Here is a 27,423-nt window from a genome sequence, read left to right on the forward strand (position 1 = left end):
CTCAATGAGAATGAAACCAGCTAATAGGCTAACTGAAATAAAAAAGCATTATGATATATACTTATTCACAAACAAAATTGATGTCCTTAAAGGTTGGATATTTCCTCATTTTTTCCATTGAAGGCATTAAGATCAATTTCCAAAAGACGATTACGGTCAACTTTAGCATGTGTTCCAATACGGAGGTAACTGTATTATTATAAAATGTCTCCATTCAATAAACTAATGATGAAATTGACTTACTTGCCCTATAAAACATATATTTTGACCTTTTAATTGCATTTGCATTAGGTTTTAAGCCTGAAATACGGAAAATATCTCCAAATTATGGCCAATTACGGCCATTTTGGACGCCATCTTGAATATCTCAGAGAGCACAAGGGGGATTCACGGGGACTTTTAGTATGTTATTCCTAAAGGTATTCTGAACATATCCTGAAAAATTCAGCTTGTTACTAATTTGTTCCGGGTTTGACCCTATTTCTACTGGACTATATCTGCTGTTAGAACTAAACATGGCGAAGCATCTTTTGGCTGCTATGTGGCTCAGCTCTGGAACCAACTTTCTGATGACATTAAAAAGGCCCCAACTGCAGCCTGTTTTAAATCTAGACTTAGGACCAAATTGTTCTCAGATGCTTTCTGCTAACTGTCTTTTAATTATTCCACCTTGAGTCTTTTATGTTAATTATTCTTTATTGTATGAAATGTGCTATATAAATAAACTTGACTTCACTTGACAATTAAATGAATGTTAAATGCAGTTTAATGGATGTTTAATGTTTAGATCATTTTTGCTAGCAGTTATTTGAATAATGCTAACATGCTAATGAGGTTGCTAAGCTAACTTAGCTGATGTTTTTATCTTTTTTTCTTTTCTTATTCATCATTTATGTGCTGTACAGCAAATGGACACAGTGATTGGGATCCTACCTCAAGTGCAGGCCGCAGTGAAGGAGATGGTGGTGGATGATGGGAAGCCCCACCATCACTCTGATGCCATCTTACCGTACATCATCAGTCAAGAAATGCAGAAGAGCTTTTTTACAAATGAGGTGATTTGACCATAGACCGTAAAAGAAATGGACAGACTCCTCAATGGGAGGGGACTGAAAAAAAATATTTTTAACCCATATTATTTATCCTTGTATGATTGACAGGAGGAGAACCAAAAGGCTTCACAAACTGAAACTTTGAGTTCATCCATAGAGAATCCTTCAGATTCTGTAACCAATGGACGTGTTTTGAAGAAGACCAAAAAAGAGAGGACATGTGAAAAACAAAGTCAACTAATGTCACCCACAGGTACACTTAAGTTCAAGTTCAAAGTTTATTGTCATGTACTCATAAATAAGCATTTATAAATATGGATCAGACTAAGACCTTGGACCCAGACAGAGAAAGTGACAAACTGACACTTTAACCACTAGGCACAGACTAAAGGAAACTTAAATCCAGAGCAACACAACGTTAAGTCATTAGAGTGGCAAACTGACTAAAGGGGCGCTGAAATGCCAAACCGATTTTACCTTTGCATAGTTGAATAGCGGCAGTTCGGTATGTAAAATAAACATACAGGAACTAATTCACGGATGGGATAAATACAGAGACCAAAATTCTTTGTAAGTATACTTGGCCTAGAAACCTTATTTGCATTTATATTATTCTTATATATCCTCTTTCTAACTTTCAGAAACACTGAAGCATTTCCACTGTCACCTCACAAAGTTTGAGCTGGAGGAAATCATGGACTACTCTGAGATATGGTACTTGGGTCTGGGAACAAAAAAGATTGAGGGCTCGCATGGGACATCACCGAATTCTGGCTATGATGATGAGCATGGCAATTACATTGTGGTAAGACATGTTCCACTGACTCTTGCAATCCCTTACTCTTTCAATGTTAATGGAAGCAGTTGCCCCTATAAGTACCATACATTTGTATTGTCACAGGTTCCACATGATCATATTGCATTCCGCTTTGAAGTTCTGGAGATGATTGGGAAAGGATGCTTTGGCCAAGTCTTGAGATGTCTTGATCATAAAACAAATGAAGTAGTTGCAATTAAGGTTATCCGCAACAAGAAAAGGTAATGGGCTTTGAACAGTTTGTGATGATGTATGTAAAGAACATGTTGAGGATGTCTGGGCAGTGTCTTTTGTTTGAACTGATAATTACAACCATTCACACATTGGCGCACATTTGGTATTATTTGATTTTACGTTAATTAATTACATTAATTTACCTCCATTAATTACATTAATTAACCAGGTGAAGTGTTGTAGAATTACTGGGCAGTATATTTTAGGATAAGTGGAAGAATTATTACAGTATTTTCTTACATATTGCCTTATTTGTCAGGGATTACGGGGATGGACCCAAGTGCAAGACTCTTTCCCAGGACAAACTCGTTTATTTACTTAAACAGACTTACAGACTTAACAGCGTTACTTACTATGGACAAACAAAGAGACAAACCGAAAGGACAGAGGAACAGGGGGTGAAAATACACAGACTAATTAACAGAATGACAGGACGAAACCAACAAGACAATAGACCTCTGTAGTTCGCCTACAAAGAAGCTACCATCTTTGCCCAAATAAAGAGATCCGGTATCTTGAGATTTTTTCAATGGGAAGATAACATGGGGATTTTCAATTATCGCACCTGTTCAACTCTCGTGGGAATGATGACATTGGAAATGCAGACGTTTTTCGCTACACAGTTTTGTCCACTGCGTCTAGTGGATACTGTGATCTTCGGTATAGGTGAAGACAGCACACTTTGATCTTTGCTTCCCCAGAGCTAACTTACAATGCAACTTGCCATAGGCAGTTAGCTTCAATTAACTCCCCGATCTCCTTTTAAGGGCAGATTTTAAGGGCATTAATTTGCTTAATTCGAACACATTATTAAAAGTTATTTTGAAACATTAAAACTGCAAAATTAGGCGGCGAACTAGTGCTGTAATATTCATTTCTATACAAGCTAAGACGGAGGATTCGTAAAGAAACGCAAGCACCCACACCATAAGTGTACCTAAATGAGCTATATACAGTACCAACAATGGCATTGTACCATGACTTGAAGAGCTGTAAAACACTTTTGCAAGGATTCATGTACAAAACCGCTTGGAGCTCCAGTGGGATTTTGATTACAGTAATTTCCCGCATATAAGCCGCATTGTGTATAAGCCGCAGGACAGTGTTTTATGCAAATTAAAAGAAACAAAACCATATTAATACCATATTAACTGTCCCCATATTAATAGCTGAAGAAATATTGCAAAATCAATGTATAAGCCGCGGCTAATAGTCAGGAAATTACGGTAGCGACGAGCTAATCGTTGATGTACAGTAAAATTCTAGAGTGGAGCAAGATGGATCAGTTAATATTTTAGGATCAGTACTTCAACGTATCATATTATCTGGCCTGTGATTCATCTTGCTGTACAGTGTGAAAGGACGATAATAGGCGACCCACCAGGCCAGCACTAAACTCCGAGAGTGGTAAACAAAGTGGGATATTTCAGGAGGTACAGTAAAAGCCCCGGTTAGAATAAACCAGATTTTGTTCAAATCTACACACCTATGGCTACTAAAAAATGTAAGGTTCATTTATCAAATGTTATTTTAGAGAAGCCTCTAGAGAAGAGAGGAAGGGCATGATTGTGGAGGAAGTTGCTCAGGTGGAGCAGGAGCACTACCTCGTGAAGGCTGTGTCCCAGGGCAAACAGGGGGCGTGGACCCGGTGGGAGGACACCGTCCACAGGGTCATTGCCTGGAAGGACATCTAGCTAGCTCCACAGGCACGGCTCAGCTTCATGGTCAGGGCATGACACCCTCCCTTGCCCACAAAACCTCTCAACATGGTTCGGGAGCAAGGACAAATGCCCACTGTGTGAAAGAAGCAACGCAGGCCTCCAGCATATTTTATCCTCATGCGGAGTGGCACTGGCTCAGGGACGGGTCAGATGGCGGCATAACCAAGTTCTGAGGAAGCTAGCAGAGCAATTCTTACTAAAACATTGCGTACGCGAAAATCTGGAAAGAAGCGTACGCAGATGTATGAAACCATGCGTACGCAGCAATCCACGCAGCTTTCCTTTGTACATCCCAAATAACGTGAAATTAAGCGCACATGCACGAGCATTATACTCCACCCTCTCTCCTCCCTCAATCACACTCATTACATTGCATGTTATCCCTGTTCTTCTTATTATCGTTATAATTATTCTGCTTCCGACCAAAATCAACGATCAAAGGCTCTAAAATCACTCAACCGTTTGACGTCATTCAAGCACTCCTACAAAGGTCTTGAAACGGAGATTTGTTCTATTATTTTTCACATTTGTGAACTTTATACTTTTTGAGATATTTACGATAAAAGAGTTAAAAAATCCCATAGACTTAACGTTGAGACGCTTTGGCGGCAGAAATGGATTGTTACGTAGTGCTCATTAAGCGACATGCAATGGTAATTCCTTCCATGGAATCACATTTTCTAGTTTTAATATGCTAACTAGAAGGCCACTCGAAAACTCAGACCTCCGCGAAGGCAAAATGGCTTATCCCACAATATTAACAAGAGTTAAAACTCATTTGAGGATCCATCCGTTCTCGAACCTGCTACAAAATGTAATAATTGAAATCATCAAATCAAAAAAGTTTTAAAAGTTTATTACCAGCGATTGCGAGGTAGAAGTGCTCTTATCAGACAAAATGGTAAAGATACAGTAGCCTACGGCTTTATCATCTGTAATTAATAACAAAACAAAAAACAGTAGTGGCAGAGCGTGGCAGTGGCTACAAGGGTCAGAGACCGTGGCAGATTTACTGAAAACTGTCGGAAATATGTAAAAACACCCGGAAAATGTTTTAGACATGGACATATGCGTGAAGCCGACCACATTCATCGCAGATTTCGAGGAAGGAAAGCTCTTCAAAATCTGAAATGTTTGATAAGCAAGTGAATAATCATGTATGGAACTAAATATAGGCACTATCTCTATACGTTTCACTTTAGGCTACCTAATTCTTGATATCCTCTGATAAGACTACAGTTTTAATTGCAGATATAGGCTGTTGCATAGTTTGGTACTATTAACGCATGTTGCATGGCCAATTATCTGGAAACATATGCCTATTTCAAAGTGCTATTTTAATAGCCCACATTTCACAATATGCTGTGCAAATAAAGGCCTTGATTTGTGATCAACTAATGTTGTTGCGCTGCATTGCCTCTATGTGTCGCCAACTGACGAGACACACTGGAAATGTGTGTACACCAGGCATGAAGCTTGCGTGGAGGACCGCACATTCTTACGTTCAAGTCAGTGTTTGTATCCGGACGTGAGCGTGAGAGTTAGCGTACGCAGCATCTTTGTTCGTACGCAAGCTTTGTACATGAGGCCCCTGGAGAGGAGCAGAGTGAGCGCAAACACCTCGCTAAGCAGCCTCGCATCAAGCGTCTTGTTCGTCCGACCGGGAGAGACCCAGCAGAAGCCACAAGGGGGCCAGACAAGGTCTTCGCTGACCCCTGGAGAGGCATGGGAGATGCGTGTCGATCTGGACAGGCAACTGGTTTTCCCAAGTGCAATCACGCAATCAACACTGAGGCCAGACATTGTGATGTGGTCCACAGCCGCCAAGCGGGTCCTCATCATCGAGTTGACCGTCCCCTGGGAAGAAGGCATACCAGCTGCACACGAGCTAAAGCGGCTCAAGTTTTTGTCTCAGACCCTCTCACATCTAAAGACAATTCATCGAGTTTCTAGTCACAGGCCAGTCTCAGATTAGGATTTTGCAAAGACTGTGGGTCACTATTTACAAGACTGCTACTAGATTCCTTCAAATTATTTCCATCGTGCACTGGCTACACGTCATCATCAACAGGAACTCATATGATAGCCTAGGCTACTCATATCAAAGTAATTTTTTCGCATTTCTGCAGCATTGTTTCATGTGTGACATTCCTAACAGATATAGAGCTGTTCTGTCACGTAGACTAATTAGACTAATAATTTATAAGAAATGAAACACCAAATAATCATATAAGCTACAGCTCCCAGTCAGCACAAATAGAGACAAATACGTCTCCAAGATGCCTGGAAAAGATCTGAACAGCTTAATTACATCGCGTTCCATTTAGAACGTCTTATTTTGATCTTACAAACAGCGGCGGCATCTCACTGAGAATGCGTGTCGTAGTTCTAGATCTTTATCATATTTAATACCTTTATAAGATCTTTGTAAGACGTTAGGGAGATGGATGTCCTATTATGACGTATTGATGAGCATCTTGGAATACGGCTGCTAAACGCTGTTTGAAGATCTTAGCAAGACGTATCAGATACGTCTGCCAGATGAGCAAACGCTCTCTAGAATAGGCCTACATCTCACAGCCGTCCAGCAGACCTTTCGAACACATCTTCAAGACGCCTTGCAGACGTTCTTGTGCTTACTGGGCTGTTGCCTGTTTTGCCCCTTCCTGTTTCGTGTTGGAGCGAGGTCACTATTGGTTTTTAATGTTCACGTCACTATTTGCATGAGCCACGACTGAAAAGACTTCCGATAATATCAAACATGTTTGATATTGTCGTAACGGCAAAACTAGAAAAAGACTGACTCCGACGGACTTAAAACCGCTAAGATTGGCACCTTACCGATTTTGGAAATTTAGTCGCCGACTGTTAAAATAGACCAAAATCGTACAATGTAAGCAAGCCAGCCTTTAATGAACACTTCTCCTTTGCCAATATAATCCATCCACCTCACAGGTGTGGCATATCAAGATTGATTAGACAGCATGATTATTGCACAGGTGTGCCTTAAGCTGGCTACAATAAAGGGCCACTCTAAGGCTTAGTTCACACTGGCATTCAAAATCCGATTTTTTGCTTATCTGGATTGTATCTAGCTTGAATTTTGGGTAGTCTGAACGGCACAAAACCGCATGAAATGCGATTTTTCCAATGCTGATTTCCAATGCTGACATACGGAGGTGGTTTCAATATCACTTACTATTGGATATGACTCAATCTGAACAGTCGAACCACTTGAATAGGATTTCAACGTGCCCCTTTTGTCATTTGCACTGCGACAAACAATTGCAACGTAATTCTGAGTGACGGAAGTGATTGATTGATTGATTGACTGATTCAGCGCATGCGCCAGGGCTACCAGCAAAACAAAAACCAACGTCAGACTCAAGTCATCATTTGGTGAAACATGGAAAACTGTAACGTTAAGTATTTGCGCCGCGGCTACGCATAATAAGTTGGAAATTGGAAAATATCAAAAATAAATCCACTTTCATCCATGACGACTTGGTTGTGTACAACTCTACCTAATAAATCCAGGTGTGTGTAATTTATATCGGATCTGAGCATTGCACGCCAAGATCGGATGTGATCGGATGTGATCACTTGCAATATGCAATGAGAACAGTCAGTCAGAAAGATCAGGTTCTGATCGGATATGCAAGACATCCGATTTCAACTGCCAGTGTGAACTAAGCCTAAAATGTGCAGTTTCACTGTATTGTCTTCACTTAGCATACAGTGATTCTGCCTTTTGACACCGACATTCTTTTAGGCATGTCAATATCTCCTTCGCATAGAGTTGATCAGGTTGTTGATTGTGGCCTGTGGAATGTTGGTCCACTCCTCTTCAATGGCCGCGTTTCCCAGATTCGTTAAGAAGCTCTTAACGCTAAAATCTTCTTTGGAGCGCTCTTAACTCATTGAGTGCCAACAACGTAACATTGCGTTTTTAGCTCCCATGCGTAGAGTGCCATTTTCGCTTTTTTTTATTACGAAACTAGACACTCTAACTCACCTTATGTGTGATTTTTGGAAGTCTATCATGAAGAGAACTGAAGTAGATGACGATCGAAAACTCATGAAATCTCACAATCTGGACATTATTTCACTACGGGGCATTTGATTGCTATTGCTGCATGAATTGTGTGAATCAGGCACGTCAAGTCAGTACAAGGTCATTTTGTAATTTTGTGGGTTCGTCACAAGGTGGCAGTCTCAACAATGGGATAGTCTATCCAGTGTTAGTCTATCCAGTGTTACATTGCATAACATCAGTAAATGCAGTAATTACAACACAGCAAGACAATTGTTTGAGTGCAATTTAACTTATTCATTCATTCATTCATCCATTGCAAAAGTCTCATGAAATGCAGCTGTTTTATGGGAGAGCTGTCTTGTTTCCAGGCATGCTGGGCAGCATCTTTCACAGAAGCACACATACAGTGTACACAATAGCAAACACACATGCGCACATGTGTTGCAGGGGATGGAGTATTTTGGGCTGATATGCAATACATCTAGTTTTACTAGATTTCTAGCATCAATTAAAGTCATATTACATTAGAAGGATTAGTCATTCATATCTAGCTATTGTACTGTTTATATGTCTTGTTTGTAGATTCCACCATCAGGCCTTAGTAGAGTTGAAGATCCTTGATGCTTTGAGAAGAGGAGATGATGACAACAGCCACAACGTCATCCACATGAAGGAATACTTCTACTTTCGCAACCACCTCTGCATTTCATTTGAGCTGCTGGGGTGAGTGAGGTTTTTATATTTGTTTGGTTAAAGGTGAACTATGCAAGTTTTTTAGCTTAATGGTCCTTTACTGATCAGCTTCGAAGTCATTGGAATGGTTATTTGACTTATTTCGTTGAATGATGGCTGTCTTGCTTCCCCCTATTGCTTGTGAGCGGAAAAAACACACTGTACACCGGGCCAGTGCACTGACAAACAGAAAGTCTCGCAGTGTCATGCTCATGAAAAGGCAGACTGACCAATTAAGGAGTGTTGTAAAATATACATGCCAAAGCTGTAGGGGAAGCTCTGCAGAGAAACCTGCAAGCGTAAAACGAGAAAACAGCGAAGAAATCGCCAAATCTGCATAGTTCCTCTTTAACATATGCAACACATGAATATGAGTAAGGTAGCATGTAAACACTACAAATAGGCATTATGCATTAATTCAACAATTACGTAACCTGCACTGTGTTGAGTGTATGGCTCAGCCCTGCACTCACCCAGGCTCAAACACACAAACTGCAGCACCTCAGGTTGGGAGTCGAGCGTGTGAGCAAAGCTAAAACCCCAGGGAGCTCACCCACTAATCTCTTAACACATTGGAAGGGAGGTCTGTCAGATCAGATTCATATCTATTTTGTGCTAACAGGAATCTGCATTAAATTGAGCCTCATAGGAACCTATCTTTGTATTTCCAAAATGTTTTTGCTGTGATTGAGGGATTTATCATCTCTGTTGTTCTATCTGATTCCTCAAAGAGATAGCCTGTCAAGTCAGATTTATTTATATAGCATACGTAAACACAATAGAATTCACCCAAGTTTCTCACAGAAATAAAATAGACACAGTAATAAAAACAAAAATATATGTGACAAAAAATAAGAATAGTAAACAATAATAGTAACAAGGGTGAATTAATGGCCATTAAAAGACATAAAGACACACACACACAGACACACAATAACGATGCACGCAAACAAACACATAAACACACACACACACACATAAAGACACACCGGCAGACACACTCACGTACACACACACATTAACATACATGCACACACACACACACACACACACACACACACATAAAAACACACAGTACGCATGCACACACATTCACACACACAGGCAAGCATGTGCACACACACACACACACACACACACACACAAAAAGCACCATGCCAATTTCTAGCTATGGTGAAGGGTATGTGATGATGTGGGGCTATTTAATTCCAAAGGCCAAGGGAACTTTATCAGGATGCACAATATCCTGAATCCATGAAATAGCTGGCCTTTAAAAATAAAAACATAAAAAATCCTCCTGCTCCTATGGGAATTTAACATAGGGATCAAATACTTCCATCTCCATAGCATTTAAGGAAGAACATTTATTTATTTACGATACATTCTTCAATAACAAAGAAAATTGGTGTCCTTAGCGGTTTGATTTTACTCTTTTTTTAAAGTAAGTCATTAAGATCAATTCTCAAATGATGATTTTATATTCCTCTTTTTTAGGCAACTTTAGCATGGTATAAAATACATGTTCTCCCCACTGTATGTTGTACCGCTATATGATACAGTTTACAACGTTTTTGGCTGAATTACTGTGATTTCTCTTGATGTGTTTTGAACAGGTTGAACCTGTATGAACTAATTAAGAAGAACCATTTTCATGGCTTCAGTTTGGCACTGATCCGTCGCATAGCTCACTCCTTACTTAAGTGTCTGCAGATGTTACAAAGAGAGAAAATCATCCACTGTGACCTTAAACCGGTATGCTATGACTTCATGAGATATAAATATTTGCATATAGAATATTGATGTAATGTACATTAAGATGTAAATATATATTTTATTTGTTGTAGAAATGCTATGTATTAAGCAACATAACACTGCAGCTAAATTATTACAGCATTATTCAGCATGAAAATAATACATAAATGAATCAGCATGAAAATATAGATATTCTCAGATCTTTTGACTTTTTAATGAATGACAATTTGAATTGAATGACTGTATGCACGATGATGTATTGTGACAATAAACACTTGCAAAACAAGCTTGAATGTATATCTTTGTAATGATGTTTCCCCTTTTCATGCAAAAAAGGAGAACATCCTTTTGTGTCCAAAGAGCCAGGGGAATATTAAAGTGGTTGACTTTGGATCCAGTTGCTATGAAAAGCAAAGAGGTAGAATACACTAATACAGTATAGGCTATATCAGCACATTTATGGTTGAATTCAAGTGTAAGGTTTCCTTATCTTGTTTATATATTGTGAACGTGTAAATATGTTTTGTTTTTTTTTCATTCCCCATAGTGTACACCTACATCCAAAGCCGCTTTTACCGCTCCCCGGAAGTGATCCTTGGGCACCCTTACAGCATGGCTATTGATATGTGGAGTCTGGGCTGTATCCTTGCAGAGCTATATACTGGTTACCCTCTTTTTCCAGGAGAGAGTGAAATGGAGCAAATTGCATGCATTGCTGAGGTAATATTGATAATAAAGTATGTATATGAGTTTATATCTGTATGTTTACATAAAAATCATTATGCATCAGTCTTTCATTTTACAATGCCATTCAAAGGTATAGGTATAGGGTTACTTACAAATTCCCCTTCCTCTGCTTCCACTGTTGGAAGAAACTGGCCAAACCAATCAGATTGTCCGATTTTCTTAAAGCTTTTCTGAGCTCTATCTTTTGTCAAATAAACAAGCGGTGGCTCTGGTGGGGTGTACATAGATATCAGTTGCAGGTGGGCTATAATTATAGCTACATATAACCTACAGCACAATAAGTTAAGAAAGCAATTTAGCAAATTTATGGCAAAGTCATATTTTCACATGCAGGTGCGTCATAGTATCACATACAACAGTTGAGGTTTACTTTTGGCTAAGTGTGGTGGCAAATCACCGGCGAACACATTTGCCACTAGTGGCAAACTTCTCATTGTTGCCAGAACTTTGCTGGATGTTTGCCTCTAACTTCTGGCAATATTTTCTAGTGAATTAATTTGTTGCAAATCTGCCGAAAACATTAAATTTTTTCAAGTGTATGATGACGTGGCCGTCTCGAGACTGGTTAATAGCTATAACTTGCAGTGAAGTTAACTTGTATTATTGTATAAATATTTATGCAACCACTTATTCTACATTTATTTCTTAAAATTAATTAACACTGTTTAGTAGAAATCTGCTTTCACTTTAAAGAGTTTTTTTGGAAATTATTGTATAAAAAAGTCAAATTATATTGTCCATGGCATGGACAGGACAGATGGTTTCTGATAATGGACCTCTATACACTTATGTCGATATGCAACTTGAACAGTAAGTTACTACATTGTATATCCAGTCAATAAGGAGCTTTTCCCTCGAAAACAGTGTCTCTCAAAGTCTCTCAAAGGTGTTTTTCCACCGACAGCGAACCCGTTCTTGAACTGGTGCCGTTCAGAATTCTTTGAACCGTGGTGCTATCTAGTGAACCAGCCCGTATTTCCACCAGTTTTGAACTGAACTAAGGATGAGTCATCCAAAAAGGGTGTTGCCTGCAAAACAAAAGTTAATGTGATGCATAAATAGGAGAATGATATGAACAGTCATCCCGTGAAAACGGCTGAAATTAGCTGTTTAAAATGCTTGTTAATGGTAACAGTTGATGTGGATGGAAACCTCATGCTTATCCTTCTTCCCTTTGACGTGCAGAATGACACACCCACTCCGGTTCACAGGAAAAAACAACTATTTTCTGGTTCATGTTTCGAACTCAGGTGCCACGCTTGGAACCGGCTTTTGTTTGGTCGAAATACTCCAAACGGTTCGCAAATGGGTTCTCTGTCAGTGGGAAAAGGCTAAAAGTGTCCTAAAACTTCTGAACAGTATTTTCAGAATGAGAACAGTAGCTACAAGTTTGACCAAAAAAGCAAAATACACAACAAAATATATATATTTTTTAATCTTCTTCTGTTTGGTCTTAGGTGGTGGGAATGCCTCCTGATTACTTTATACAGACTGCATCCAGACGGAGAGTATTCTTTGGTAAGATTCTATGACCCAGTATCCCATATATATTTTTTGGCCTTATTAACCCATCCCATATCTAGTCATTTGAAGTGTAGCACCACCTACTGTAGGTCAAAAATGAAAAGGAAAAACAAGGCATTGTAATCACAGGTACAGTATCTTTGGTCGACATGTTCAAAACTTCACATCATGAATTTATGCCAAGTTTCATTGAATTCTGTTCATGGGGGACAATACAATAGATGATTACAGTGTATGTGTAGGCTACAATACATTTAGTGAATGTAGATCCACACACACACACACACACACACACACACACACACACACACAAATAAGTTGCAAGAGTAGAGGATGGAGTAGGAGTTGGAGACAAATTACCAGCGTGATTTATATTTGCGGAGAGAATGTCCAGGACTGAGCAGTGGTCATGTTTTTGCCCACTTTGTGGTATATCTACTGTAGTTTTCAAAAAGTCAACATTTCTGTATTACCATTTTTACAACTGTTTATACACATTTTCAAAACTCCACACACGAAACCCAACTTTGCTCACACAAAATGCAAAATGCCTCAAATGAGAAAAATGACATACAACATTCAAAATGTCATATTCACATTATTAACACTTGTGTCATAATTCATGTACTGTACACACTGTTGCTCAAAACCTAAAGCTCTTTTGTCTTACATGGGCTTTATATGTAGGCTATATTTACATACAAGAGTGAAATCAATACTGAACTAGAAATGCAATTCCCGAGGAATTACACGAGGGAATGCAATCTGTTGGGTAGACTTTTATTTTGACACACAGGAAACACTTCTATACTATGTGTAGTTCAGGGAGAGCCAGATTGTATGCTTAAAGGCAAAGATTCTATAGTGGAGCTCTGTTCTAGAATCTTTGCTTAAAAGTGACAGTTGGATTCACAGGGCAGTGTTCTAACTAGACTGGGAACTGAGAGTTCTGGCCCATTATGACATCACATTCTCCATTAAAGTCTATGGGGGAAAAATACACTTTTAATTACAAATATCTCAAAAAGTATAAACTTCTCAAAAATGTCAAATAGATTGTCTAGTAAATATTTGGAAGATCTACGGAACGGTGTTTCAACCAAGTTTGTATGTTAAGCGGTTCGGGCTGTATAGCGCGCACAAAAAGGTAAAAAGAATAATAATAATAACTAGAAATGCAATTCCCGAGGAATTACACGAGGGGATGCAATCTGTTGGGTAGACTTTTATTTTGACACACAGGAAACACTTCAATAGGATGTGTAGTTCAGAGAGAGCCAGATTGTATGCTTTGTATGCAGATTTTATGGCAAACATTCTAAAGTGGAACTCTGTTCTAGAATCTTTGATTAAAAGTGACAGTTGGATTCACAGGGCAGTGTTCTAACTAGACTGGGAACTGAGAGTTCTGGCCCATTATGACATCACATTCTCCATTAAAGTCTATGGGGGAAAAATACACTTTTAATTACAAATATCTCAAAAAGTATAAACTTCTCAAAAATGTCAAATAGATTGTCTAGTAGATATTTGGAAGATCTACTGAACGGTGTTTCAACCAAGTTTGTACGTTAAGCGGTTCGGGCTGAATAGCGCGCACAAAAAGGTAAAAAGAATAATAATAATAATAAGAAGCGACCGGATTTCAATAGAGGGGATGCATCCCCTCTAACTAGAAATGCAATTCCAAGGAATTACCAGTGCATGAAAATGCAAAAAAATGTAGATATGGCTACTAAGGTGTAGCTAGGGTAAACATGGTGGTTGCATAGTTTAAAGAGAGTTGATAGTGTTAAGGTAGACATTTTAAAGCTTAAACATTCCTGTTCTAACTTAACTAATACTTTCTAACAGGTATTCTAAAATGTTAACTATGCTAACAATGCTAACCAGGTTGATAAGTTAACTTAGCTGATGATTTCTAGCAGTAATGCTAAAAATGCTAACATTGCTAACTATGTTAACAATGCTAACCACATTGATTAGCTAACTTAGCTAATCATTTTAGCAGTTGTGCTAAAAATGCTAACTATGCTAACAATGCTAACTATGCTAACAATGCTAACCAGGTTGATTAGCTAACTTAGCCAATCATTTTTAGCAGTTATGCTAAAATGCTAACTATGCTAACAATGCTAACTATGCTAACCATGCTAACAATGCTAACTTGCTAGTGAGGACTTTTATTTTGAAACAGTAGTTGCTAGGTTATCCATGGTGCCCACTATCAGGAATAAAGAAGTTACTGTAGTATAATCATGTTGGTTGCTATGGAAACTGTCAAAAACGCTTAATTTTAATGGTTGCTATGTTGGTTGCTAGGTACATGGAGGTTTCATTTAGTTGACTGGAGGCATAGTTGATGATAACTGACAGTTGGAATGGTTGAACAGTTAAATAGTTGAGTAGTTTCAGTGGTTAAATGATTTAATAGTGTATTATTGCAGTGAGGACTTTTATTTTGAAACAGTTGTGGACAGAGGAAACAGTAAACAGGATATGTAGTCTTCACAGAGAGATTGTATGCTTAAAGCCTGAGAGAGAGAGGGCTGCTGCAGGTGGGGCTGGCCACCTGGCATAAGATTCTAATTGCTCAACGACCCGATTGTGATGTCATAGAGGCCAATGTTAAGTCTATGGGGAAATTTTAATAGTTTTCATTTAATAGTTCAAAAAGTATAACAGTTACAAAGTTGAAAAGTCATACCAACCCGATCTATTAGAAGACCTACGTTACAGAGTTTGAATGAAGTTTCTAAGTTAAACGGTTGAAGAGAAATTGCTGTTAGAAAAATCGATCAGCGGAATAATAATAATAAGAAGAAGTCTAGGAAGAACAGTACAGTGCATTTGCATGCACTGTAATTATAATAATAAGAAGCGACCGGATTTCAATAGAGGGGATGCATCCCCTCTAAATACTGAAATTAAAAATAGTGATTTTTCCCCAAATAATTTGCTGTTGCGACCACCAGATATACATGGAGTTTTGAAAAGGCAAATTTTGCACATTTTTGCAAAAATGACTGGTTCTCCAGAGAAAGAACCTACTTTGCCTTTTCCCCAGAAAAGTGTGTGTGTGTGTGTGTGTGTGTTGGGTCGGGGGAGTGTGTACATAAGCCTTCTTCTGTCTGGTCTGTTACTGGACCTTGTAGACACAGAACAAATCATTGAGCTATGGTAATTTGGAGGCAAACAAAAATACAGCAATAAAGACAAGTTTTACATAAAGTTGACTTATACTAAGTCTATGATTGGATGGTGTTCGGTAAAGTAGCCTTATGATCCGTGTAACGCTTTGCAGTGCTTTGGTCTATTTGCAGAATTCACATGAGAAAATGAAAAATGGGTTCAAAACGTTCATTATCCATTTGTCAGACTACTCAGCAAATGGACAATTGATGCTATTTTTAACTTTCGAGTGTGGTTTTTAAAACGGTAAATAATGAATTTGAAACAAAACAAAAATTGAGTCCATTTTCCAATTTTCCATTCCTGCGTCGTGGTTGGACTGAACCAAATGCGCCAAGAGATGTACGGGTGGCGCCCTCTAGCCAGTTGTAGAGATAGGCTATAAATGATACAGATCGAGTTATCAAGTCAAATTCATGCCAAGTGAGCTCGAGACGTAGGCTTATCTACCAGACCGACTGGAGGCGAATGAGGACCGCTCAACTCCTAAATCCCTCACATGCGCCCTCGATGGTTAGACTTCACAGACCTTCAGATAGCCTACAGTAACTTGTCACATGCACTTGTTGCCATCTCTGCTGATGGTGCTGCTGGTGTGTGTGTGTGTGTGTGTGTGTGTTGGGGGGGGGGGTCTATGGTGCGGGGTCGGTGACGCTTTCATGCCGCCTATGTAAGCCTAGGCTATACGATAGCATTTTATTCACGGTTGTTGATGGTTTCAATAAATGTGAGCAACCCTACCCATGAACAAAAACCTCTCCACCAACATGCCTACAGAAGCTGTTAAACAACAAGTTGACAAGAGTAAGCCCATTAATAACATCCGATTCTTAATCCAAGCAGACATTGGGTGAAGTGAAACCTCTGGGGGGGGGGGGGGGGGGGGGGGGGTCTATGGTGCGGGGTCGGTGACGCTTTCATGCCGCCTATGTAAGCCTAGGCTATACGATAGCATTTTATTCACGGTTGTTGATGGTTTCAATAAATGTGAGCAACCCTACCCATGAACAAAAACCTCTCCACCAACATGCCTACAGAAGCTGTTAAACAACAAGTTGACAAGAGTAAGCCCATTAATAACATCCGATTCTTAATCCAAGCAGACATTGGGTGAAGTGAAACCTCTGGGCCACAACGCAACTCTCCTCGGTAACCCCCACCGTTCATGGTTCAGTCCAACCCCAAGCGCAAAAACACAAAGTTAAAATATTGAGTCAATGTTTGACTTTCGAACTTCTGAGGAGAAAATCCCAAGTGTACTCAATGCAAAAAACAAAACATGCAACAGTCATCAATTTACAGAGTAGTCTGAAAAATGAATAATTGAAATTTTAAAACATGTTTTCATTATTTTCATGTGAAATCTGCAAATATAACAAAGCACTGCAAAGCGTTACACGGACCCCTAATGTTCTTCCTGTTAAGTTATACTTCCTGTTAGATTTATGTGTGTTAAGTAGAAAATTGTGTGGTCTTTTGCAAATTGTGTTTAGGAGGTTGAAAACTGGGTCAAACACTGAAATTTAGTGTATGGTTTTGCAGATTTGGTGTGGTAATGGTGTTAGATTGTGATACTGATTTTTGATTTTCACGAGCCGTAATCATCAAGATTAAAACAAAAATGGCTTGAAATAGTTCACCTTTTGTGTAATGAATCTAGAATATATAAAATATAAAATGCATAAAATATATTACGGGGGGAAAAAAACTTTTCCACAATGTTACATTTTTTTACCTGTATGTCGTCTTTGTATGTCATCTTTATTCAGATTCCAAGGGAAACCTCAAGAATGTTACTAACAGCAAGGGAAAAGAACACCATCCTAACTCAAAAGACCTGGCTAGTGTTTTGAGGACAGATGATACTTTTTTCTTGGACTTCCTTAAGGGCTGTCTTAAGTAGGTATAGTGATTCATCTCCCCATCCCTGCTACTGTACAGTATGCTAGGTGTGTCTGGAATGGAAAAAAAAACACTTCATACCATTAAAGGAACCGTATGTAAGAAATGTATTTCAATTAATCATAAAATGGCCCTGATATGTCACTAGACATTAAGAAATCATGTTCATTTCAAATACTTATATCACTGACAGTAGCCCGGCCAAGATATTGTCATTTAAAAGTAAAGTTGCAGCCCTCAACTGATGTTGATGTTGTTATGTTGTGTTTTGATCTGATGCGCCGCCCTACACATACTGTATCTACTAATCACAAAGTCAGTAGTGTTTCGGCATCTGGGTTGCCAGCTCTGCTAGTTACCACAGCTGCAGCTACAAACGTGTGGGATAAAAAAATTCTAAGTTATGAAACCTAAAAGACCTTGTTATGAATCCAAAATACGTCTGAAATATAATAAGGATTTGTATATGAGATTGAGACGCTGAAAACGGAGAAGAATTCGAAGTCAATGGTGTTAATTTGCTCCTGGACAGGTAAGATTCATCAGTTTGGCTAACTTACTTGTACTTAATGTAAACGGACATTATGCTGAGGAAAACAACATTAGCACTTGCCATTGAAAGCTAAATCAGCCTACGTTCCTGCTGGATCCTGCAGCTAGCTGGCAACCGCGACTCTGAGGGGAGGGGGAGGCGATACACCGCTCTACAGTATTTTGAAAGTAAATGCAGTACTCGTTTTGGCCAAAATCCTACATACGGTTCCATTAATACCACAAAAAAGCATTAAATAAGGAATTGTTTGATCATAATTTAATTATCTTCCAAAAACCATCTAGGTGGGACCCGAGTAAGCGCATGACACCTGATGAGGCCATGCAACATGAGTGGATTCAGGAGTGTTTTCATCAGACTGGCATGAAAATTCACCCAGACAGAAAAACTGCCGACATACCAGACCAGATCAAGAAAGGTAGCATGAAATGTATTCAATTGGCCCGTATTTGTACACATTGCATGTGAATGTACATAATGAAAAGTGCTGCTACAGAAAAGCTGATCTCAAGTGTAAACACCTTCCTTAAAGGTGCTCTAAAAGATGTTGGGTAATGTCACTTTTGTTAATGCTCAAACACTACAGAGAGCTAGCTCGCTATTCTAAACGCACATTTTGTCGGTGATTGACTTAGGATGGATGAGGTTGGGTTTTTTTTATTACTGTTTTTGGAGCCTAGGCTGTTCACAGATAGCCTGACTCTTGCCAGACCCTTGTAGTTCCGCCATGCTCCACCAGAGGCGTTTCGCTGAGCTCCACACAAGGGTCTGGACTCGAGGGCAATCCAAACTCCTTCCAGGGAGCAAAAAACGATGAACCAATCAGGAGCGCCGAAGCGAGTGTTTGATTCAAACAACAATGGCTGCACGCAGCGAGGAGTCTTGTGCTGACATTGATTCTGCTATTTCAACCGTTTTGTCGAATATATTGAGTATTCATTCTTTAAAAGATTAACAGAGAATAGTTTTGAAGACATTTATTGGTGGCAAGGATGTTTTTACTCTTCTTCCGACCGGGTTTGGCAAGAGCTTGAAGAAGCCAAGCACGTCATTCAAGATAACAGGCAAGTGGTTTATCAAACCACATGCAAGGATGTTTTACAAGGACCCGCCTTCATAAATACATCTCCTATCGAGAAGTCCCAGATCCTTGTGTGAGGCAGACAGCGAACTACAGGATCTGGCGAAAGTCAGGTTAGTTCACAGAGGCTGCGTTTTTCCTTAACAGTGTATTCATGGCAAAGGCAGCTAGTGGATGGTGAGGTGAGGTTTGCTGTATGTGACAAAAAATGTCAGTTAAAGCAACACTATGCAGGTTTGGGTATTTTTGGCGACTATAGAGCTCCCTTTAGAGTTGTGATGTATTCATTACTCTGCTATTGTAAATAGCAAACTTCTCACAACTTGTCCCCCCTGTGCACAATGCAAAATGGTTTGGTTGTGGCGGTGAAGCATTAACAACAGGCAATAACTAAAGAGCTCTATCTATTGACAAGGTATGTTTCCCGATTCTGGCAAGATTTGGTGGGACACCACTCTTGGAAGTTGCACGGATGGTTTTCTCGGTAGGAACTCGCTATGTCTATACCAGTGTTTCTCAACCGGGGTGCCGTGTGGCCTCCTCAGGGGTGCCGCAGAAACGTGTCTGACACTAGGCTAATACATTTTTTTTTTTTAAAAAGCAACATAATTTTGGAATCTTTCCTCTAGCTTTATCACGCAGATAAGTAAATTGCGGCCACACATCAGAGAAAATAGATATTTTTTTCTAATCCAGAAGCTGCAATCCGTGTTTTGAACGTAGCCTGTATGACGTCTACAAATTGGTTGCTTTTGTTTACAGCGTGCGATATCGGATGAGTTGTCAAGTCATAGCGTTATTGTGTAGCGGTTAATTAGCAAAATGAACAGGTTTTTGAAAAGAAAAGAGTATGATACTACATCTGAACCTGTGCCCTTAACATCATCCTCTTCATCGTGTGGTCATTCAGTGAAGGAGGTAGAGACCTTCAGCAAGACTAAAGTCGTTTTCAGACAGGTTTTCCGCACATTCTTCTTTTCTGACAGTATACGTACATTCAGACATGAAGCATATATGCGGAATGTATACGGCCACATGTTGTTCACATCTAATTTAGAATTTCCGTAAATTGGGCTTTGGATCGCTGGGCAGATATTGATGCCTAACAAATGCGGCCGCGCTGTCTGCTTTGCATGCAGAAGTGTACTGTAGTTTTTACACCGGGAGTAGGTTATGGAGGAGGCTCTAACCTTGCTGCATGACCAGCAGCGTGCAGCAGCAGATGCAAAACTGTTAAGTGGCATTAGGGGGGTTTATACACAAAATACTTCCCTCGATCATCACTGACAAGTGCGGAATTTTTCCGCAATTGCATTCACATGCTGTGGTGGCAACATTACGGCAAAATTACTAGGTAAGCAGCAGGAAAAGTTCCGGTAGTAGATATACGGACATATGAATTCAGACAGCATGTCAGGACCACTTGGCTCACAGCAGAGCTGACATAGGGGAGACCACACTGAAACTAAGGTTTAAAGTAAAATATAGCCGCAAGCGGCGATGGCGGGCCTGAGCACCTGTGGTGCGGAGGGCTGTGACATTTCGGAGTCTAACAAAGCAACATGTGCGTGTTGTTGGGCATATGCATGAGCAACACACATGCCCACCAAATTTGTTACATTTTCCTGAATGTATGTGTCAACCACAACAGACAATGCGCTAGGTGGCACTATACAGTCCCTAAGACACCCTTGGCCAGAGCGCTGTCTCTGAATAGCTATAGCAATAACACACATGCCCACCAAATTTGGTTCATTTTCGTGAATGTATGTGTCAACCACAACAGACAATGCGCTAGGTGGCGCTATGGAGTCCCTAAACCACACCCGAGGCCAGAGCTCTGTCTCTGAATAACTATAGCAATAACACACATGCCCACCAAATTTGTTTCATTTTGGTGAATGTACGTGTCAACCACAACAGACAATGGGCTAGGTGGCACTATAGAGTCTCTAAGCCACACCCTAGGTCAGAGCTCTGTCTTTGACTAGCGGTAGCAATAACACACAAGCCCACCACATTTGATTGATTTTCGTGAATGTATGTGTCAACCACAACAGACAACGCACTGGGTGGCGCTATAGAGTCCCTAAGCCACACCCTAGGCCAAAGCTCTGTCTCTGACTATTGATAGCAATAACACACAAGTCCACCAAATTTGGTTCATTTTCGTGAATGTTTGTGTCAATCACAACAGATAACGTGCTGCAAGGTGGCGCTATAGAGTCCCAAAGCCACACCTTAGGCCAGAGCTTTGTCTCTGACTAGCAGAAGCAATTCCACATGTAGCTGCCAAATTACATCCAATTTAAAACCTTTTTTTCTGCCTATAACACCAACTTCCTATTTCTTAATAAGACATCATAATTCAAACCTTCGCCATTTCAATATACTTCGAAAATTCACAAATCTGGTCGCAATTCCTCTTGAGCAACCCTTCAAGATCATTTTAGTACTTGTATGACATGATTTCAATAAACCGTCTGGGAGAAATGTTTCAAAATACATGATGTGCAAAAATCATAATCATAATCATAACTCAAATTCCTCTAAGATTCACTATGTACAGTACAGGCCAAAAGTTTGGACACACATTCTCATTCAAATAGTTTTCTTCATTTTCATGACTATGACTATGAAAATTGCAGATTCATACCAAAGGCATCAAAACTATGAATTAACACATGTGGAATTATATACTTAACAATAAAAGTGTGAAACAACTGAAAATATGTCTTATATTCTAGGTTCTTCAAAGTAGCCACCTTTTGCTTTGATTACTGCTTTGCACACTCTTGGCATTCTCTTGATGAGCATCAAGAGGTCACCAGAAATGGTCTTCCAACAGTCTTGAAGGAGTTCCCAGAGATGCTTAGCACTTGTTGGCCCTTTTGCCTTCACTCTGCAGTCCACACGGTGGTTGGAACCAAAGATCTCAGATTTTGACTCATCAGACCAAAGCACAGATTTCCACTGGTCTAATGTCCATTCCTTGCGTTCTTTAGCCCAAAGTCTTCGATATAACAAAGTTGCAACACTTCCATTGACTCCCGTGTACAAACAATGGCGGCACATCCGGTATGTCATGGTCGTTCAAAGGAACTATTCCATTGAGAATGAATGGATATCTCAGGTGTTATAATAAGACTTTTCTACATGACTTATGGTCGTGTGCATAATAATGCATTTTCATTGAGTAGTATGTGGAAATGCAGTTTATAGTAATTTTCATCGAGTATTTACCGTAAATATTAATGCGATCGCTGCTGTCAATCCCGTAGTAAACCAGGGACCAAGGGAACTATTGAGGCTCCCCACTAACCATGTGACTCTAATCTGGCTTTAACATGGAAGTCAACGGCTGTCGCAACTTTGAGATATCAATGGCTTTGCTTTAGCCCAAACAAGTCTCTTCTGCTTGTTGCCTGTCCTTAGCAGTGGTTTCCTAGCAGCTATTCTACCATGAAGGCCTGATTCAGGCAGTCTCGTCTTAACAGTTGTTCTAGAGATGTGTCTGCTGCTAGAACTGTGTGGCATTGACCTGATCTCTAATCTGAGCTGCTGGTTAACGTGCGATTTCTGAGGCTGGTGACTTGGATGAACTTATCCTCCGCAGCAGAGGTGACTCTTGGTCTTCCTCTCCTGGGACGGCCAGTTTCTTTGTAGCGCTTGATGGTTTTTGCGACTGCACTTGGGGACACTTTCAAAGTTTTCCCAATTTTTTTGGACTGACTGGCCTTCATTTCTTACAGTAATGATGGTCACTCGTTTTTCTTTACTTAGCTGCTTTTGTCTTGCGATAATAAAAATTCTAACAATCTATTCAGTAGGACTATCAGCTGTGTATCACCCCTGACTTCTGCACAACACAACTCATTCCCAACCCCATTTATAAGGCAAGAAATCACACTTATTAAACCTGACAGGACACACATGTGAAGTGAAAACCATTTCAGATGACTACCTCTTGAAGCTCATCAAGAGAATGCAGAGTGTGTGCAAAGCAGTAATCAGAGCAAAAGGTGGCTACTTTGAAGAAACTAGAATATAAGGCATATTTTCAGTTGTTTTACACTTTTTTGTTAAGTACATATTTCCACATGTGTTAATTCATAGTTTGATGCCTTCAGTGTGAGTCTACAATGTCAATAGTCATGAAAATAAAGGAAACTCATTGAATGAGAAGGTGTGTCCAAACTTTTGGTCTGTACTGTAGTTTAAATGTGAAACTTGTTCAGATTAATACAACACACATGCCTACCAAATATGGTTCATTTCCATGCATGTATATGTCAACCACAACAGACAATGCTCTAGGTGGCACTATAGAGTCCCTGAGCCACGCCCAAGGCCAGAGCTCTGTCACTGAGTAGCATTACCAATTCCACACATAGCTACCAAATTTCAAGAGTTTTAGAGCATGCCAAGTTGGTGAATAAAGGCAAAACGTGGCCCAAAAGAAATTTAATCTGAGCAAAAAACAATAGGGCCTTGCACCTATGGTGCAGCCACTTCAGTGGCCACACCTCGGTGCTCGGGCCCTAAACGATCGTGGCCAGCCTCGCATCGTCAGGCCAGAGCAGAATGAGAGAGAGAGGGCGAGCGGACTAGAAGGCCATGGTTTTAAGCACCCTCCCATCAGCACACCAATTAGTCCGGCACGGCCCACTAGAACAGCTCCACCTAGAGGCGACACAGAACAGAATAGCAGCCGATAATGCAGGCCAGGGAGAGACACACCCAGCACGGCATAGCCGGGTGTGACACAGCACAACAAAAAAAAACACTGTGTGTGTGTGTGTGTGCGCGCGTAGGCCTACATGAGTTGTAGTTTGCTATGCGTTTTGCATTTGTTGGTGTGTATTCTAATTATAACTTACATTTAAAAAAAAGTTTGGGGTGCCTTGAGATTTTTCAATCATGTAAAGGGTGCCGCGACTGAAGAAAGGTTGAGGAACACTGATCTATACTATGTAGCTATGCTAGGTGAACGATTCACCTATTATAAGTTTCGTAAAGGTGAAAATCTTGCATACTGTAGTGTACCTTTAAGAGTGAAAGTTTCTGATTCATTGGTTGAATGTAGCTTAGCCTATCAGGCACGTGCACTCATAAGCCCCTTATACACAACGGGATTTCCAACAAACGCATTGTACTTTTATCGTGGAATGTCTGTCCTTCCTCATAGGTGGAGTTAGAAAGCGGGGGTTCACGTGGCCGCCCAATTTCACCACCAATGTGGGAAGTCATTTGTAAAAGGGTCAAGTCGGAATGGGTGAATCCAGGTACCTCTGGCTGCAGCTTGCAGATCAGGACTGGGCTACAGTAATTTCCTGTGTATAAGCCGCATTGTGTATGAGCCTCAGGGCAGTTAAAAGACACAAACCCATATTAATACCATATTATCTGTCCCCCATGTATCAACCTCATAGCTGAAGAATTTTTGCAAAATCAATGTTAAAGCCACGGCTAATAGTCGGGAAATTGCAGTAATTGCGGGGCGGAGCTCATCGCTGAGCTCAGCCCACGATCAGAACGTTATTCACGTTCACCGTCTGTCCAGCCGTATACGCTTTATTCAGTCATAGTAAACCAAACAAGGCTACAGGTTGTTTTGCATCTTTGTTTGTTTTTTGTGTTCAAACTTCTGGCTGAGCAGTATGGTTAATGTTTTTTTTTTTTTTTTTTTTTTAAAGGGCTTCCATTAAGACTTTTGTTGACATGTTTGGGTACAAGTCGACAACCTATTTTTCTTTGTTAGAGAAGACTCTTCTAGGGTGGTTGTCAAGTTGAAAAATTATTTTTGTGACTTTAATAAGCAATTTTTGGCCAATTTTCAGGTTTCCTGCTCAACACAACTAGCCTAGAAATCTAGACTATGGATCCCAGAGATGAATGGTTCCCTTTCCCGGCCGTCCCATTGTCTCATACTGCAGCCGTGCATCATATAACATACTGTATCCATGTATATTGACAGCATTCTGCAACCACTTTCCATCCACCCTCCCAGGAACATAAAGGACACCTCTCATATCCTGGAGAAAAATTGACCTATGGCAGTCCCCAATAATACCCAATAGTGGACAACCTATGCGCTAATATAGAAATCACTGAATTATTGAAATGTATCTTCCAATTTGACAATAAAACCTCCTTATAAATTCATATGATTTGCCATGGGACAGAGATTTGCTCCGTCATATGCAAACATCTACATGGGCAAGTGGGAACAGGAGGCACTGACCAAGTGAAGACTACTCAACCACTTTTCTGCTTCCAAGTTTTAGACGACACATCAGTCAGTTCATCAGTACTAACATTGAGATAGGAGCATTCTATTGAAATGACTGGTATCATATGCATGGGTCATCCTAAAGTTCGGAATGTTTTCTTAGGATTTTGGTGACTTGAAACATTTATGTAATACACCTTTCCTATCTGGAGTTAGGATAGAAACAATATACATGTAGCTACATGAGATACATAACAGCTGAATATTTAAACAGTCTTATCGTGTAGGCCCCTGTCCATGCAGTGTGGGGATGTTGGTTCCTGCCAATAGAGGCCTGGGCTAGGAGCAGCACCCCCCTGCATAAGCTTGAGACAGAGACCAACTGGTGGCAGTGGGGTGGTGGTGGTGGAGATCTTGAAGTCGGCCTACTGAAAGTAGAAGAAGGTGTGTTAGACACAGAAGTTTTAAGCGTTTGCACTTCCTCTTGGTTTGTAGACAATGAAACTGAATTGACTGTGATTGAAATGATGACATGGCGAGTTAATTTACTAGTAGTGCTTCTCCTGAGCTGTGATTGGTTATGAGCAGAATATGTGACAATGAGTTCCCTGTAGAACTTCGCTAAAGCTACCATTTCCTCAATCAGAATTGTTGCCAAACAATGTCAAGACGCAGCTACTCTATTTAGTATCAGGTTGTGGTAACGCAGTAACATACAGTGCAACCAGGGGAACCTTTCTGCAGACCCTATCTGACCATAACCATAGACCTATTCCTATTAACATAGCCTAACCCAAATTATTTTAATCATCAGGCTACATGGCAATTAACACATAAAAAATGCTTCATTGTATCATATTTTATTTGCAGGAGTGAGGACAAAATTAGTACTAGCAAAATCCCCAGCTGCACTGACGCCTAGCTTATGTCAACTCCTCTCCATTGCTGTCAATAGGCTCATTCAGGATGAACTACGGCTGACTTCATACGTCAACAATACCTGCCAGTGTCGGCCGGGAGAAGCTAGAAAAGACAGCAGACTGCCCCGGACACACCGGCTGAAGTCTACCTGATGTGACTCATGGGAAACATCGTGGGAAATAATGCAGAATTTTGTTTGCATTGCATACAGTTTAAATTCCCTTCCTATTCATTAAAATGAACGTGATGACTGACAAAATAAATTACCTATGATGTTGTTTCAATAAAACATTGTTGTCATACATTTACAGGCCTGCACTGTGGCACATAAAATCAGTAGTCTATTAATTGTTTTCTCTATGTGTGTGTCATTAGATGATTTTTGTTCATTTTCACACATTCCAGACTATCGATTTAAACGTCTATGTTGATAGAATATTGTTAGCAATAAAGCTAGCCTGTCATAAACTCTGGGTTCACAAACTACATTGTTGGTGCTTCGTTTTATGTGTAGAGAGCAAGCTGCTGACAAGGTTTGGTGCTGTTCTGAGCAATACTACTGGTTAAATCGGCTCTAGCTTTGCCAGTGCTGTTGTGTTTGATCAACAAAAAATACTGTCGCCATGGCTTATTTGATGTATTTTCATACAGAAAAACACATTTTGGTCAATTTTTGCCGAAGTTACACTTTAAAGTTAATCTGCCCGAGGCAGGAAAATGCTGAAGAATATATATGTACTGTACTGTACTGCATTGACTTTTTACTTCCTTAGAGTAGCCACATGCTGTGTGGATCACATGCTATGTCCAAGAAGTATCCATTTATGTATAATTGTGCATGTACAGTATGAGGACTTTGGAAAAGACTTGTATGTAAGTACTCATGTGATTTGTATTACTATGTAACTAAGATGGGGACTTGCCCTT

General features: G+C 40.0%; 1 protein-coding gene across 1 annotated transcript; it reads left to right on the top strand.

Moving 5' to 3' along the window:
* Positions 1–1,025: 1,025 nt before the first annotated feature.
* dyrk4 (dual-specificity tyrosine-(Y)-phosphorylation regulated kinase 4) lies at positions 1,026–27,423 on the top strand. Its single transcript, XM_062546768.1, has 12 exons — positions 1,026–1,055; positions 1,161–1,305; positions 1,694–1,857; positions 1,954–2,090; positions 8,443–8,583; positions 10,206–10,344; positions 10,681–10,762; positions 10,892–11,064; positions 12,549–12,609; positions 17,577–17,706; positions 18,547–18,680; positions 26,531–27,423. The coding sequence occupies exons 1-12, from the start codon at positions 1,029–1,031 to the stop codon at positions 26,554–26,556; spliced, it is 1,359 nt and encodes a 452-aa protein (XP_062402752.1). The 5' UTR covers positions 1,026–1,028; the 3' UTR covers positions 26,557–27,423.

This window comes from Sardina pilchardus, chromosome 10 (genome assembly GCF_963854185.1).
Source record: "Sardina pilchardus chromosome 10, fSarPil1.1, whole genome shotgun sequence".
NCBI classification, from domain to species: domain Eukaryota; kingdom Metazoa; phylum Chordata; class Actinopteri; order Clupeiformes; family Clupeidae; genus Sardina; species Sardina pilchardus.